Source organism: Myotis myotis, unplaced genomic scaffold (assembly GCF_014108235.1).
Source record: "Myotis myotis isolate mMyoMyo1 unplaced genomic scaffold, mMyoMyo1.p scaffold_m19_p_13, whole genome shotgun sequence".
In the NCBI taxonomy this organism is placed as follows: Eukaryota; Metazoa; Chordata; class Mammalia; order Chiroptera; family Vespertilionidae; genus Myotis; species Myotis myotis.
The window spans coordinates 24,745,536-24,760,438 of record NW_023416317.1 but is presented as its reverse complement, the minus strand read 5'-3'; the positions used below and the strand labels follow the sequence as shown (position 1 = coordinate 24,760,438).

General features: G+C 57.9%; 1 protein-coding gene and 1 long non-coding RNA gene across 4 annotated transcripts in view; one reads left to right on the top strand and one right to left on the bottom strand.

The window, feature by feature from the left end:
• Nucleotides 1–14,903, top strand: part of PLXND1 (plexin D1) — a 53,282-nt gene that overhangs the window by 35,778 nt on the left and 2,601 nt on the right. The window contains exons 14-35 of one of the 2 annotated variants that reach the window (XM_036332262.1): nucleotides 227–326; nucleotides 424–563; nucleotides 1,304–1,471; nucleotides 1,559–1,649; nucleotides 1,843–2,106; nucleotides 2,193–2,342; nucleotides 3,099–3,213; nucleotides 4,610–4,717; nucleotides 4,812–4,924; nucleotides 5,702–5,806; nucleotides 6,330–6,460; nucleotides 6,707–6,905; nucleotides 8,920–9,066; nucleotides 9,256–9,412; nucleotides 9,960–10,063; nucleotides 10,144–10,207; nucleotides 10,943–10,977; nucleotides 11,226–11,330; nucleotides 11,825–11,988; nucleotides 13,017–13,164; nucleotides 14,522–14,662; nucleotides 14,792–14,866. In XM_036332262.1, coding sequence (XP_036188155.1) covers nucleotides 227–326; nucleotides 424–563; nucleotides 1,304–1,471; nucleotides 1,559–1,649; nucleotides 1,843–2,106; nucleotides 2,193–2,342; nucleotides 3,099–3,213; nucleotides 4,610–4,717; nucleotides 4,812–4,924; nucleotides 5,702–5,806; nucleotides 6,330–6,460; nucleotides 6,707–6,905; nucleotides 8,920–9,066; nucleotides 9,256–9,412; nucleotides 9,960–10,063; nucleotides 10,144–10,207; nucleotides 10,943–10,977; nucleotides 11,226–11,330; nucleotides 11,825–11,988; nucleotides 13,017–13,164; nucleotides 14,522–14,662; nucleotides 14,792–14,866 — 2,824 coding nt within the window. Of the gene's footprint in view, nucleotides 1–226; nucleotides 327–423; nucleotides 564–1,303; nucleotides 1,472–1,558; nucleotides 1,650–1,842; nucleotides 2,107–2,192; nucleotides 2,343–3,098; nucleotides 3,214–4,609; nucleotides 4,718–4,811; nucleotides 4,925–5,701; nucleotides 5,807–6,329; nucleotides 6,461–6,706; nucleotides 6,906–8,919; nucleotides 9,067–9,255; nucleotides 9,413–9,959; nucleotides 10,064–10,143; nucleotides 10,208–10,942; nucleotides 10,978–11,225; nucleotides 11,331–11,824; nucleotides 11,989–12,811; nucleotides 12,875–13,016; nucleotides 13,165–14,521; nucleotides 14,663–14,791; nucleotides 14,867–14,903 lie in introns of those variants that run through there. The other variant, XM_036332263.1, reaches the window with a different exon arrangement.
• On the bottom strand, nucleotides 6,868–12,465 carry LOC118668087. 2 transcript variants are annotated; one of them, XR_004971519.1, is made up of 4 exons: nucleotides 12,419–12,465; nucleotides 11,776–11,973; nucleotides 8,545–8,653; nucleotides 6,868–7,022 (listed from the first exon to the last, which is right to left on the bottom strand). It is a non-coding gene; the product is annotated as an uncharacterized LOC118668087 (long non-coding RNA). The 2 variants fall into 2 exon arrangements; XR_004971520.1 differs by lacking the exon at nucleotides 12,419–12,465 and adding an exon at nucleotides 12,256–12,343 and having other exon boundaries at nucleotides 11,776–12,172.

Genomic DNA, 14,903 nt, shown 5'->3' with positions numbered 1-14,903 from the left:
TGTTTTCCAACTGATAGGGAACTCAGGGGGTAATGCCCTCAGGCGTGTCCCAGTCGAATGCCAGCCCCAGCTGTGAGTGGGAGGGACAGGTGGTTGAGTGCAAGGATGGGGAGCGCACACATCCTGGGGTGCAATTGCGGACATTTTTCAAGGGAGAAATGGGGCAATGCCTGATAGGCCCCCGTGACCCGCTAGCTGCTCTCCTGACCACAGCTGCCTCCTCCAGGATTGTGTGTGTCACGGGGCCAGCCCCAGGGGCGTTCTCAGATGTGGTGACAGTGAACGTCTCCAAGGAGGGCAAGTCACGGGAGCGCTTCTCCTATGTGGTAAGGGAGGCCGCCACCCGCTGTCCCGCCCACCCACCCAGCCAGGCACACCCCCTGGGCTGGCTTGAGGCCTGACCACCTGCCTCCCACCCCACAGCTGCCCCTGGTCCACTCCCTGGAGCCTGCCATGGGCCCCAAGGCGGGGGGCACCAGGATTACCATCCACGGGAGCGACCTCCACGTGGGCTCTGAGCTCCAGGTCCTGCTGAACAACACAGAGCCCTGCACGGAGCTCATGTAAGTCCCTTGGCCCCAGCTGCCCCCTCCGGCCCATAGAAACCACGGGGCTGGGGGGCCGGAGGGGTGGGGGTGCTACCCTTGGATCAAGCATCACCCCTTGGCCAAGCCCTTTCCCCTCTGAGTCTCAGCTTCCTCATCTGGTAAGAACAGGGAGTTATGGGAAGTACGTTGTGCCCAGCATACAGTAGGTGCTTCATAAGTGACAGCTGCAGTAAAATGGTGGTAATTGCATACACTCTGAGATCCTTAGCTTTTGGTGAGATAGCTGTCTTTATTATGCACTTAATGTGTACCAGGCTTCATGGATGGAGACAAATAGATGAGCCCAACACAGTCTCAGCCCTCAGGGAAAAGCAGACGCTCCCACAGGAAACAGAAATGTCCAATGGGGTTGGATTGGGAGAAAAGTCTGGGCTTTCAGAGCCATGGGACAGGGCCCTTGCCAAGGGCAGGAGTTGGGAGAGGAGCTCTGGGAAGGCTTCTTGGAGGAGGTGGGACTGGGCAACTGGGAAGTACAGGCAGGGTCAGAGAGACGGGAAGATATTCTAGGTGGAGAGGACAGCCCAAGCAACGTATGGCAATGGGAATATAGAAACAGACTTATGTACAAGAGGGCAGAAGAGCAGATTGGGGCCATTGAAAAGGCCTGTGCCCCTGGTCAGCGGGGCAGGAGGTATTGGGTAGGGGCAAGCAATGGGAGGTGGGGGCCTTGCTGACAGCTCGCTGCCCTCCCACAGGCGCACAGAAACTAGCATCGCCTGCACAGTACCCGGGGGCACCCTGCCAGCCCCCGTGCCTGTGTGTGTGCGCTTCGAGCATCGAGGCTGTGTGCGTGGCAACCTCACCTTCTGGTACATGCGGAACCCGGTCATCATAGCCATCAGTCCCCGCCGCAGCCCTGTCAGGTGAGACCCTGACCCTGATCCTGACCCCCCAGGTGGGTCTAGCTCTCCTGGGCTGCAGGTGGGCTGATGGGCTTGCTGTCCCCACAGCGGTGGCAGGACCATCACAGTGGCTGGTGAGCGTTTCCATATGGTGCAGAACGTGTCCATGGCTGTGCACCACATCGGCCGACAGCCCACAGTGAGCGGGGCAGGGGGCTGAGGTGGTGGGGGTGGCTGGCAGCCCCGCTCTGCTGCATCTCTCCATCTGTCTCCCCGTCTCTCTCCGCCCCCCTCTGCTTCTCTGTCCTCCTAAACCTCAAACTCTCCCCATTTCTCCATGTCTATCTGCTCATCCCCCACCCCAACCTTGGTCCATGGCCCCCTCCCACCAGCTCTGCAAGGTTCTCAACTCCACCCTCATCACCTGCCCTTCCCCGGGGGCCCTGAGCAACGCGTCGGCACCAGTGGATTTCTTCATCAACGGGCGGGCCTACACCGACGAGGTGGCAGTGGCCGAGGAGCTGCTGGACTCCGAGGAGGCCCAGCGGGGCAGCAGGTTCCGCCTGGACTACCTCCCTGACCCTCAGTTCTCCACGGCCAAGAGGGAGAAGTGGATCAAACACCACCCTGGGGAGCCCCTCACCCTAGTCATCCATGTGAGTGCAGCGGGTGCCGGGCGGGGGCAGCGAATGGGCTGGGCTCAGCCATGGACCTGGGTGAGCATGCCCCTCCTCTCCCACAGAAAGAGCAGGACAGCCTGGGGCTGGAGAGCCACGAGTACCGGGTCAAGATCGGCCAAGTGGCCTGCGACATCCAGATCGTCTCGGAGAGAGTCATCCACTGCTCGGTCAACGAGTCCCTGGGCACAGCCGAGGGGCAGCTGCCCATCACGGTGAGTGGATGGGGCACTGGAGGCAGAGGTGGACATGGCTCCCAGCCCCATCTGCCCAGGTGCCTGTCCCTGGCTCAGCACCTTGGAACTGAGCAGGCAGAGCAAAGCAGAGCTCTACGTCCCCACTTGACAGATGAGGAAACAGGGCCAAGAACTGAGGGACCTGCTCAAGGTCAGTGATAGGTCTGATGGGGCTGGACTCTGGAAGGCCATAAGAAATTGCCCGTTCTAGGTGCTCTCCCCAGAGTCTGGGCTGCCAGTCATCACACAGGATCATGGAGGGCAGGGAAGCAAGAGGAGTAGAGCGAGGGCCCAGAAAGCGGGATCTTTTCTGCACTGCACCTGCTTGCATGCCTCCTGGGCTGGGGAGCTCATTTCCTTACAGACAGCTCTGACTGGGAAAGCTCCCTTTCGTCTGCATCTCAGTCCCAATTCTGCCCTTGGAGCCCTCAGACGCCTCCTGTTCCCAGGACAATCCTACAGCTACCTGGGGACAGCAGCCACGCCCTGTGAACAGCGTTTCTCCTCTGCCATGCCTCCCAGGCTTAATAAAAACCCTACTGAGTTTCTCCTCTGTGCCAGTCCCAGGACTAAAAGCACGACAAGCATTCTCTCATTTAGTCCTCAAGCATCCCCTGGCGGTGGGTGTGGTCATCTCTGTGTCAGGCGACTTGCCCCAGGCCACATAGCTAGTTAGGAGAAGGCCCGAGGCACAAGTCCAGGGAAGCTACAACCCCTTCCCCTATCTTTGTGCAGGTCCAGGTAGGAAACTTCAACCAGACCATTGCCACACTACAGCTGGGCGGCAGTGAGACCGCCATCATCGTGTCCATCGTCATCTGCAGCGTCCTGCTGCTGCTCTCTGTGGTTGGTAAGGAGCCCCCCCCTTGTGACACCTTGGAGGGCAGGCCTACCTCCCTTGCCCCTCTGAAGATGGGCGGATAGAAGGGGAGGCATAGGGGACTGGGGGCACAGCTTGAACACCGGTGTGGGGGTAGGAACAGGTCCTGCCCCCAGAGGTGGGTGAGAGGTGTCCCTGGCGACAGCACAAACGGTAGGATAGCTGTTGGGAGGGCACGCTGTGGGATTTGGAACCTTTCTAGCTAATCATTAGGGAGCTGTTGAAGGTACTTGAGAGGGTTGTTATACCACTTTAAAGTAGTGGTTATAAAGGTAATATATTCAATGTCGCAGGGAAATTGGAACCCTCATACACTGCTGGTGGGGTTGGAAAATACTTTGGCAGTTCCTCCAAATGTTAAAACGCTACCCTGTGACCCAGCAATCCCATTCCTGGGTGTCTACCCAACAGACACGAGAACATGTTCACACAAAACTTGTGCATGAAAATTCATGGCAGCATTGTTCATAACAGACAAAAATAGAAGCAATTTAATGTCTATCAGCTGATGAATAAGTAAAATGTGAGGTATAGATACACACAATGGAATATTGTTCAGTCATAAAAAGGAATGAAGTACTGGCTCATGCTGCCTTGGGGCTGAACCTTGACAACATGATGCTAAATGAAAAGCCACTCACAGAAGACCACGTGCTGTAGGATCCCAGGTGATGGATGCACAACTGAAAGCCATTAGGATTGTCTTCTTTAAATGGATGGATGGATCACATGGCATGTGCATCATTCATATCTTAACAAAGCTGTTTTTTAAAAATATTCAATGTAGAAAATTTTAGGGAATCAGTGAATCAAAAAAACACACACTCCCATCGTTATCACCCTGTATATTTTGGTATGTTTCCTGTCAGTCTCTTAAAGTTTTATATAATATTTATAATATGTACAAATATATATAACAATATAAAATATTTTAATACATATATATATATATCCCTTCTCCCAACTTAGAAAAGGGATTATAATATAATACTGCTTTGTAATCTGCTTTTAAAAGTTTCTCAATTCACAAGTAACACTTGGTCCTTGTAGAAAGAATTGAAAATGCTAAAAACACACAAAGCACCCATATTTCTCACATGTAATCTATCCTTAGGGAAAGCCACTGCTTACCACTGTTTCACATACACACTCCTTTTTATAAGAATGGGTCACTGAGCCTTATTTTACTGGTTTCTCCAAACCCTTTGCCCACTGGGGAGGGGAGGCCGGGGCCGCCTTGCCACACCTGTCCCCGAGGAGGTGGCGCTGAGGCCGGACCTCTCCCTCCAGGCCCTGCGCACAGCAGGTGCCCACACAAGCTTCCCAAAGGGCTTTCCAGGCCTGATCCCCTCTCCAATGCCCGCAGCCCTGTTTGTCTTCTGCACCAAGAGCCGCCGCGCTGAGCGCTACTGGCAGAAGACCCTGCTGCAGATGGAGGAGATGGAGTCGCAGATCCGAGAGGAAATCCGTAAAGGTAGGGGGTGGGGACCGTGCAGGACCACGGGCCTCGGCTTTCCCAGCTGGGGAATGGGTTGGAGATCCACTCACCGCGACCTTCCTGCCACCAGGCTTTGCCGAGCTGCAGACGGACATGACGGATCTGACCAAGGAGCTCAACCGCAGCCAGGGCATCCCGTTCCTGGAGTACAAGCACTTTGTGACCCGCACTTTCTTCCCTAAGGTCAGCCGGTGCCCTCGGCCGCCACCTCGGGGGCTCGAGGCTGTGCCGCTCGAGGGCACTTTTATGCACGTGGGGAAACTGGGCTAGTGCAGCGTGGGCCCCGTGAGCCGTGCAGATCCACAGGGCCTGCCGGGAGGGGCCCAGGTTCCACCCCTGCTTTCCTTCATTATTCACTTAATGTTTAACTGTCCATATAGAAGCTGGCTGCCAGCCCCACTCTCCTCCTAGGGTGCTAGGCCTGCCTCTCCCCTCACTGGGGAGACGAGGGGGGCGGGGGGTGAGCAGAGGTGGCCCAAGCATCATGTGTCCTGCTAGCCTCTCATATCGGGGCCCCTTCCAGCCAGGCTTCTCTTGGTCTCCACCTACCCTCTTCCTGCCCCCTGGACTCTGCCCACCCCTTCCATGCCTTTCTGTTCCTGGCTACTGCCCTGTCCCGCCCAGAGCATTTGTGCTGATGGCCAATGCCCTCCTCTTGCCCTGGTCACACCATGCAGCAGCTTCTCTGCCTCAGTTTCCCTTATTCCACACTCAGCTGCTTTTGTTTTAAGCCTTGTGCCCTCTTGCACTGCTACAGCTTGGCGCATGCTGGTTCCACTCTTTTTCCTCCAGGAAGCCCCCGGGGACACCCCTCCCCACTCCTCTGGAATCCTGTGACTCCGTGGTCGAGGCCCATTGCCTTGTCTTTCTCTGTAAAGTGTCCCTTTGCCTTTGTTGAGCGTCCCTGCATGCCAGTCAGGGGAGTCTAGCCCTGCTGAGGTGCTGGGTCTGCCTCCACAGTGTTCCTCCCTCTATGAAGAGCGTTACATACTGCCCTCCCAGACCCTCAACTCCCAGGGCAGCTCCCCGGTGCAAGAGACACACCCACTGCTGGGAGAGTGGAAGGTGAGTACCCTCGACCCCCGCTCACACACACTGGGTCACCTCGGCCACCCAGTCCCTGTCAGGCTCCACTTTCCAGCTCATCGGGTCCATTGATCCAAATCACAGGGGAGCGGGGGGGGGTGTGTGTGTGGGCGGGTGCCATTGGAAGGTAGTGAGTGCTTCGTCCCAGGAGGCATTGAAGCAACCCCTCAGGGTGTTATAAGTGTTGACCCCAGGCCAGGTGGAGAGGGGAGCGGACTGGGCCTCCCTAGACATCCCACTCTGCCTGCGCCTTAGAGGACAGTTGAGAGGGTCCCTCATGGGGCTGCTGGGTTACCTCTGGGCACTCCTGTCCTCCTTTGTGCCCCACTTTTCAATCCAGCTGAGCCATTGTTCCCAGTCATGGGGAGTTAGGAGGCATCCACCATGAAAAGGTAATGAGCTCCCCAGCCCAGGAGGCATTCAAGGAGCCATTCGGGGAGTTATAAGTGCTGACCCCTCAGCCAGGCAGAGGCACTGGTCCCCTCTCCGATTGCTTCTGCAGATCCCCGAGAGCTGCCGGCCCAACATGGAAGAGGGGATCAGCCTGTTCTCCTCGCTGCTCAACAACAAGCACTTCCTCATCGTCTTTGTCCACGCCCTAGAGCAGCAGAAGGACTTCGCAGTGCGGGACAGGTGAGGCTGTGAGGCTCTGGGGGTGGGGCTGTGTCTGAGGTCCCACTGGTCCTGGGTCGGCCTGGCTGGACCCTGGGCTCGGGAAGTTTGCAAATCACCATGTCCTCTGGGCAGCTAGCTGGCCTCCAACATCAAGGCGAGATACTGGGGGTTCTGAGACCCCACATTCCTCCCCTTCCCGGGCCTGGATTCCACCCGCCCAGGCACATCAGTGATAAGGCCGCTGATGCCCATGCCCACCCACAGGTGCAGCCTGGCCTCCCTGCTGACCATCGCGCTGCACAGCAAGCTCGAGTACTACACCAGCATCATGAAGGAGCTGCTGGTGGACCTCATCGACGCCTCCGCCGCCAAGAACCCCAAGCTCATGCTGCGGCGCACGGAGTCCGTGGTGGAGAAGATGCTCACCAACTGGATGTCCATCTGCATGTACAGCTGTCTGAGGGTGAGGCAGGCGTGAAGGCGCCACCGATACGGCAGGGAACACCGTCTCCCAGTCTTCCCGCGGTAGACTGGACTCTGTTCATCCTTCCGCCAACTCTTCCAGGAGAGTTATCCCATCCTGTGTGCAGAGGAGAGAGGGACTCAGAGGAGGGCAGGGACAGGCCCAGAGGATCCATTATACAGACGGGGACAGAGGCTCAGCGGAGGCCTGGCTCCCTGCGAGGCTCAGAGCCTGCCGGGGCAGAACGGACGCCACATCAGGGAGTTTGTCCTCAGTCATCAAACCCTCGCAGCCACGGGAGCACTCCCAGCGTTAGGGGAGAGAGATGTGGAAACAAATTAAATTCAGCAAAGCTCCGCCACTGAGGCTTCTGACCGGGCTGGAGGGCTCCAGGAGGGGCCTGAGTGAGGGCTGGAGTAGGAATGAGCCAGGTAACGAACTGGGTGGGGAGGCTGTCCCAGGTTTTGGTGACAGCGTGGGCAAAGCCAGGAGCAGGGACTGTTTCTGAAAGGAACTGAAGGAAGGCGGGTGAGTCTTTCTGACGAGAAAAGGCTGGGAAGTCCAGTGAGGCCAGGTGGTCAGGCCCTCCTGCATTCTGCCAAAGGGACCCCTAAATTAGGGCTTTTCTTCCAAGGCTAGGAAGTCATCTGGGGATCACAGGAGAAAGGCAAGGGGCTGATGGAAGCCCAGAACCAGGGCCTCAGGTGTCCTGGGTTCGAGTCCAGTCTTTGGCACAAACCAGCTGTGAACCTTGGAAACGGAATCCCCCTCTCTCTGTCGTGTGGGCCATGCCCCTGGGTTTGGGGCTTGTGAGGGCAGCAGCCTGGAGGAGCCCTGTGGTAGGAAGGGGAATGGGGATGGAGCAGAGGAGGTTGGGCCTAGGACGGGCCCATCACACAGCCCCTGGAGGTTCTCCCAGTGTTACTGGTCTTGGCATTGGTCTGCACTGGCTGCCACAGGGCCCATAGCGGCTGCAGTGGACTCTGGACTCAGCTCCCAAGGCCTCTTTGTGTGGCTTCCCTTCTGAGCCTTTGTTTTCTGCTCCAGAAAGTGGGGCGTCAGTGGCTCCCACCACCAGGCCTGGAGAATTAGATCAGGACTAAGAGTGGGCATGCTTGCCCTAGCTGGTGTTCTCAGTGGTTAGAGCACCGGCCCGCCCAGCAAAGGGTTTCGGGTTCAGTTCCCAAGGCAACCAATCGATATGACAGCAATGTTTCTCTCTCCCCCCTCTCTGTCCCTTTCACTTTCTCTAAACATCAGTGGAAAAAATACCCTGGGGTGAAGAGTAACAAAAAAAAAGGAGTTGGCATGCTATCTTCATCATCTTGCCAAATCTGTCTAACACTATTATGTACTTAATTTTGTCCTTAAATCAGCTTACCATTTTACCTAAATATCTGTCATCAGTGTAATACCTGATCACTTGCTATAAAATGACCATGAAAATCAGCTCATTGCTGTGGATAGCAGCCAAGTCCCTTTCTGGCTGTGAACGTTATGACAGGGAGACTGGCTGGAGGGGGGGGGGGGGGGGGGCGGCGTGAGGGCAGGAGAGTCCAGGGAAGCCCAGGACCCTCCACACGCACCGCGCTGTGATTCAGGTGGGGACCACGTCTGTTCTGCTTCCACCCGAACTCACCTTGGGAGGGAGTCAGCCAATCCAGCAGCCAAGTCCAGCTCCGCCTCTTCCTGCTGGGGGATCCTGGGCTGGTGACTCGCTCTCTCAGCCGCGGCAGTGAGGAGGAGATCTGGAAGGGTTGTTGGGATGATGGAATGAATGAGCCTGCCCGCAGCCATGGGTGTTGGACCTTAGAGTCCATGGAGACCTCAGGGGGCTGGGGGACCGGCGCCAGGATCCAAAAGGATATTAAACAGGCAGCCGTGAAGGTGTTGGTGGAAGTGGGTAGTGAAGGTGCTCCGGAGGCCTGGGAGTTGGAATATGGAGGGAAGGCAGGGAGGCAGTGGGGGCCAGGAAGTCTGGGCCTCAGCCCCTGACGGTCCCTGTCCACCCCAGGAGACGGTCGGGGAGCCGTTCTTCCTGCTCCTGTGCGCCATCAAGCAGCAGATCAACAAGGGCTCCATCGATGCCATCACAGGCAAGGCCCGCTACACGCTCAATGAGGAGTGGCTGCTACGGGAGAACATTGAGGCCAAGCCCCGGGTGAGCCGGTGTGCGGTGGGGCAAGGGCAACTGGGAAGCAAGGGCGGACCATCTCCTGAACTGGCTGGGAGGGGTCCCTACATGCCTGGGGGCTACGATCTTGGCCGGCCTCTGGGAGGCTGTCGCCTGCCTGGGCCCAGGGCAGGGACGGTGAGGACCGACTGACCTTCCCTTCCTCCTCTCGTGCAGAACCTGAACGTGTCCTTCCAGGGCTGCGGCATGGACTCGCTGAGCGTGCGAGCCATGGACACCGACACACTGACGCAGGTGAAGGAGAAGATCCTGGAGGCCTTCTGCAAGAACGTGCCCTACTCCCAGTGGCCTCGCGCCGAGGACGTCGACCTCGGTGGGCAGGGGCGGGGCGGCACCACTTGGCGTTGGGCTGTTTTGGTGGGAGCCAGCCCCTGCCTTCATCATACACGCCTTTCACTCAGCAAAGGGGCACAGACTTTGGCACTGGGGACATGGAGATGGTCAGATGAAGTGTCACCCTACTGGGGATCGAGCCCACAACCCCGGGCATGTGCCCTTAACCGGGAATCCAACTGGCAAATGCCTGATGCACGGGACAACTCCCACTGGAGCCACACCAGCCAGGGCTGGGGGTCCCTTTTTTTATTTCATCAGCAGTAATAACAGTAACAACCCCGAGGATGCGGGCATTTCCAGAGCTCCTGCTCTGTGCTCCTACCGGGGATCGAGCACGGCCCCGGCCTCCCCGCACCCTGGTCCCCAGTTTTCTCCCCACTCTCTGTTTACAGAGGGGGGAAAGGAGGCTCGGAGGGAAACGTGGCACGCCCCAGGTTTCACAGAGAGCAAGCAGCCTCTCCCCTTGTGGCCAGGCTGGTGCTGGCCCTGCCCCTGCCCCCTGACCCCCTGCTCCCTGCCTCCAGAGTGGTTCGCCTCGAGCACTCAGAGCTACATCCTCCGGGACCTGGACGACACCTCAGTGGTGGAGGATGGCCGCAAGAAGCTCAACACGCTGGCCCACTACAAGGTGGGCTCCCAGCCCCCCCAGCCCCACCCCCGCAGCCTCCCTAACCTGACCTCTGACCTCAGCCTCTCCCCTCCTGTCAGATCCCCGAAGGTGCCTCGCTGGCCATGAGCCTCACAGACAAGAAGGACAACACGCTGGGCCGAGGTAGTGCCGCTGGGCACGGGAGGGTGGCTCGGGCCCCTTCCGAGCAGTCCCCGTGGGGAAGCTGAGGTTTCCCGAGGCTGGGCCGGGCTGTGGCCTCCCTGGTCGGGGCCGGGGCCAAGCCAGGCCCCTCTGACCCAGGACTGCTTGGCAGGGCCTGTGACCAGGCCTCTCAGCCGGCCTCCTGCGGGCAGCCAGGGAGAGGCCTCAGGCGGGCGGGACGTGGTTCCGATGGGTCTGGGCAGCTGCCAGGCCAGAGGGGTGGCTGGCATGCCCCTCGAGGCTTTGGGTTGTGTTTCTGCCTCAAACCCCACCGTCCACACCCTCAGACGCCCCAGGCCTCGTGCTTCTGGGTCTCAGGGTTCCCTCTGAGGTCGGGAGCAGGATCTTGGTTCTCTCCCAGCAGCTTGTGAGGTCGGGTGGGGGAGGGAGTGAGGGCAGCCTCCCTCCTGCCTGGGGCCTCTCCTCTCCCTGTGTGACCCCGCCTGTTCCTCTCCATCGCCCTCCGTTTCTCCTCTCACCTGCATGCCTTTCTCTGAATGCCTCTGCCTTTCTCCCTGTCTCTTTCTCTGTGTGTCTTTCTGGATCTCTCTCATCTCTTTCTTCACATTTTCCTCCCTGACTCACTCTGTCTCGTGTGTCTCTTGGGAACTCACCCTTTCTCTTGGTTTCCTCTCCATTTCTATTCTCTCTCCCTCCCCTCTCTTGTTTATTTATTGTGTGTTTTTCCTCTCGCAGTGAAAGACTTGGACACGGAGAAGTATTTCCATTTGGTGAGTGCCCGGCCCCTGGCCCTGGGGCTCCCGCCCCTCACTGGGTGTGGACTTGGCTTCCTGCCACCTTGGTCCTCTGGGGAGAATGCTCCCAGGCTCTGGGAAAGGCTGGGGGTGGGGAGCGGAGACGGGATCCAGAATCAGCAGGGAACCAAGTGCCTCTGGGAGAAGGATGGGACCCCCCCCCCCCCCCGGGACGGCGGAGGAGGTGCCTGGCACCGGCACTGACCACCACTCCGGCCTCCCAGGTGCTGCCCACAGACGAGCTGGCAGAGCCCAAGAAGTCCCACCGGCAGAGCCACCGCAAGAAGGTGCTGCCAGAGATCTACCTGACCCGCCTGCTGTCTACCAAGGTAGGCCCGGCCGCATCTACCTCGCCTCGGAAGGTCAGCTGTGTCCACATGCTTGGGTGGGGCGAGAGCTCTTCCTCTGTGGGCTCCCAGGGTGAGAGGCTCAGGGCTTAGGGTCCTGCCTTTGCTCAGAGCTGTGAAAAGTGTCTGACTGACAACTTCGAAATGAGCCAGTGTAACAGAGAGGGCAGAGGGGTCAATGATGTCCCCAGGGTCACACGGCTTAGGTGGCAGTCCGCACCCCACATACCACACCCTGGCTCCACTGATTTCCCACGCTATGCCCCAGACTTTTCAGCACCCCTATGAGGTAGGTTTCACTAACCCATTTCACAGGTGAGAAAACCGAGACCCAGAGAGGTTAGGTGACCGGCTTGATGCCACATGGCTTCCACATTCACCAGTTCCAGTACCGCAGTCTCCCCCGAGCCATCGGGGTCCCACTTACCCTCTGCATGTGGTCCTGGGCTGATGGCAGCCACCTTGCTCCCCTGCAGGGCACACTACAGAAGTTTCTGGATGACCTGTTCAAGGCCATTCTGAGCATTCGTGAGGACAAGCCCCCTCTGGCCGTCAAGTACTTCTTCGACTTCTTGGAGGAGCAGGCTGAGAAGAGGGGAATCTCAGATCCTGACACCCTGCACATCTGGAAAACCAACAGGTGGGTGGTGGGTATGTGGGGAGGGCTGTGCAGCTCCATGTGTCCCTGGGGGCAGCAATAGTGCGGGGGTTCCGAGCCCGGTCTCTCAGTCCACCTGCTTGGGTTCAGTCCCTACTATGCCGCATCCCAGCTGTGTGATCTTGGGTAAATGACTTAACCGCTCTGTGCCTTAAGTTCCCCCCAGCTGTAAAACAGGGGCAATAAAAGTAATTCACCTTAATTATAAGAATTAATGGGAAACCAGCATTATGTAAGTGTTGCCCTTACCATCATCCTCCCTCCATTCTTCATGGGCAGGCACTGTCGGCTCCACTTTACAGAGGAGAACAGTGAGGCTCACAGAGATATGACTCCCATACCCTTCTTTGGAGGCGTGTCTTAGCTTTTTGGGGTCACAGATCCCAAGAAGTTGTTAAAAAACTCAGCTGACCCTCAGAAAAAGTGCCACCGGCCCGAAGTTTCTGTGCAGTTGCAGGGGCTCCTCAGAGCTCTGGGGGTGCATAAGCCCTGGCTGCTGAGTCACTGGGAGGTGCTGCGGTGGGAGGGGGGGGTTTTACCAACCCTCTGGCTCCTGAGGCCAAGGCCTAGGATCCAGGCTCCACCCTCCTTCAGCCCTGGCCTGCTGCTAATCGGGGACTTCCTGCTGCCGTGAGAGGCTGAGGGAGGAGCCATGGGCTGCCAGGCGGGGTGGGGGTGCTTCTAATGAGAACCAGGACCTGGCTGGAGGCTCTCTGGGGGAGGGGAGGGCAGTGAGGGTGGACTCCGGCCCCTCCACCCCAGCCAGGCCTGCAGCTCCTGACTCAGCCTCCTGCCCTCCATGCAGGAACCCTGGCTCCTAGCTGCTCGTAGCCCAGTCAGCAGGAATGGCCATCAACCCCATTTGTGGGTGAGCAAACCCAGGTCTCTAAAGGTTCCATCTTGAGAGAAGGCTACACCAGCCTTGAGGGGTAAAGCCAGCCTGTCCTCTGGGCCTGGCTGCCCTACCCTTGGGGTGGGCTCACACTGCCTCTGTTACCCCCATCCCACAGCCTTCCTCTCCGGTTCTGGGTGAACATCCTGAAAAACCCGCAGTTTGTCTTCGACATCGACAAGACGGACCATATCGACGCCTGCCTCTCGGTCATCGCACAGGCCTTCATTGACGCCTGCTCCATCTCTGACCTTCAGCTGGGCAAGGTCAGCTGCTCCCGGGGGCAGCCTGGGTGCTAGTGATGGGATGGAGGTTTTTCTGGGAGGGGAACTACAGGAGCTCAGGTCTGGGGGACGCAGGGATGAACAGGGACATTCGGACCGGAGGAGACGCCTAGACACGGCAACTACAGTCAGAAACTGCATCACTAAAGACCAGTGGCACCTGCCGCAGGTGGGCCCGGCATCAGCTCCCGACATTCAGGCCATAGAGCCAGGCCCGGAAGACAGAGCGAATGTAGGAAACCTGCTTGGTCCAGCACAGCATCACCTGAGAATCAGCCAGGCTACTGGCAGCAGTCCCGATGGCCACGAGCCCTCTGAGTGGGCACAGAGGAGGGGTCGGCAGAGGCAACAGATGACCCAGACCTCTGAGATACACGCAGGAGGGAGCCCCCTGAGGCATCTCTGCGGGGAGAGGAGAGAGAATGGTGTTCCTGGCAGAGGGAACAGCATGGGCAAGCAGGGTGGCGTGCAAGAGTGCTTGCTGCTGTGAGCATTGAGGAGATGGTGTAAGCCAGCGGTTCTCAACCTGTGGGTCGCGACCCTTTGGGGGTCGAACGACCCTTTCACAGGGGTCGCCTAAGACCATCGGAAAACACATATATAGTTACATATTGTTTTTGTGATTAATCACTATGCTTTAATTATGTTCAATTTGTAACAATGAAAAAATACATCCTGCATATCAGATATTTACATTATGATTCATAACAGTAGCAACATTACATTATGAAGTAGCAACGAAAATAATTTTATGGTTGGGTCACAACATGAGGAACTGTAGTAAAGGGTCGCGGCATTAGGAAGGTTGAGAACCACTGGTAAGCAGACCTCGCCGGCAGGATGGAGGGTTCATGGCCCTGCATTTTGCCCGTGACTTTCAGAGATAGGCCACGAGAGATAGTAAACGCATCACTTCTCTGCATTCTCTCGGAAGGCAGGATGCCCGTGACAAAGAACTGGGAGTGCACTTGGCACATTTCACGTTCGGGCGTTGAACACATGTGGTGGGGAATGTTCCACTGAGCCAGCCATCAGGCTTCCAGAAATCTTAGCCACCAAGACCTATCACCCGAGGCAAGGATGTAAACAAAACCGCCGCTGAGCGACCGAGAGCTGGCGCAAAGCCCGTGTCCTTTCCCCCTAAAAGAAGTAGATCCCCTTTCAGGTCCTCACCCTGACAGCCCCACAGAAGGCAGGGCAGGGGTTCGGTGTAAAAGGACAGCAGAGGGAGGGGGTGAGGAGCCCCTGGTCTGAAGCTGGCGGAGTGGGGAGCATGGCTCGTCCGGAAAAAGACAAATCCTTTCCTTCTCTTATTCATTCCCTCGCTCTCTCTACCCAGGATTCACCCACCAACAAGCTCCTCTACGCCAAGGAGATCCCCGAGTACCGCAAAATCGTGCAGCGCTACTACAAGCAGATCCACGACATGACGCCACTCAGCGAGCAGGAGATGAACGCGCACCTGGCCGAGGAGTCGCGGGTGCGGCAGGGCTGTGGGGGGTCTGGAACTTGACCATCCAGGGAGGGGTTTGCGTACAAGCAGCAGGGCAGGGCCCAGGTTTGACAGGTTAACCACCCTTCCCAACTCCCGCCTTCTCTTTGCTTGTAGAAGTACCAGAATGAGTTCAACACCAACGTGGCCATGGCCGAGATTTATAAATACGCCAAGAGGTACCGCCCGCAGGTGGGTGCCCCTGGTGTGAGGACTGACCCTTGCAGCC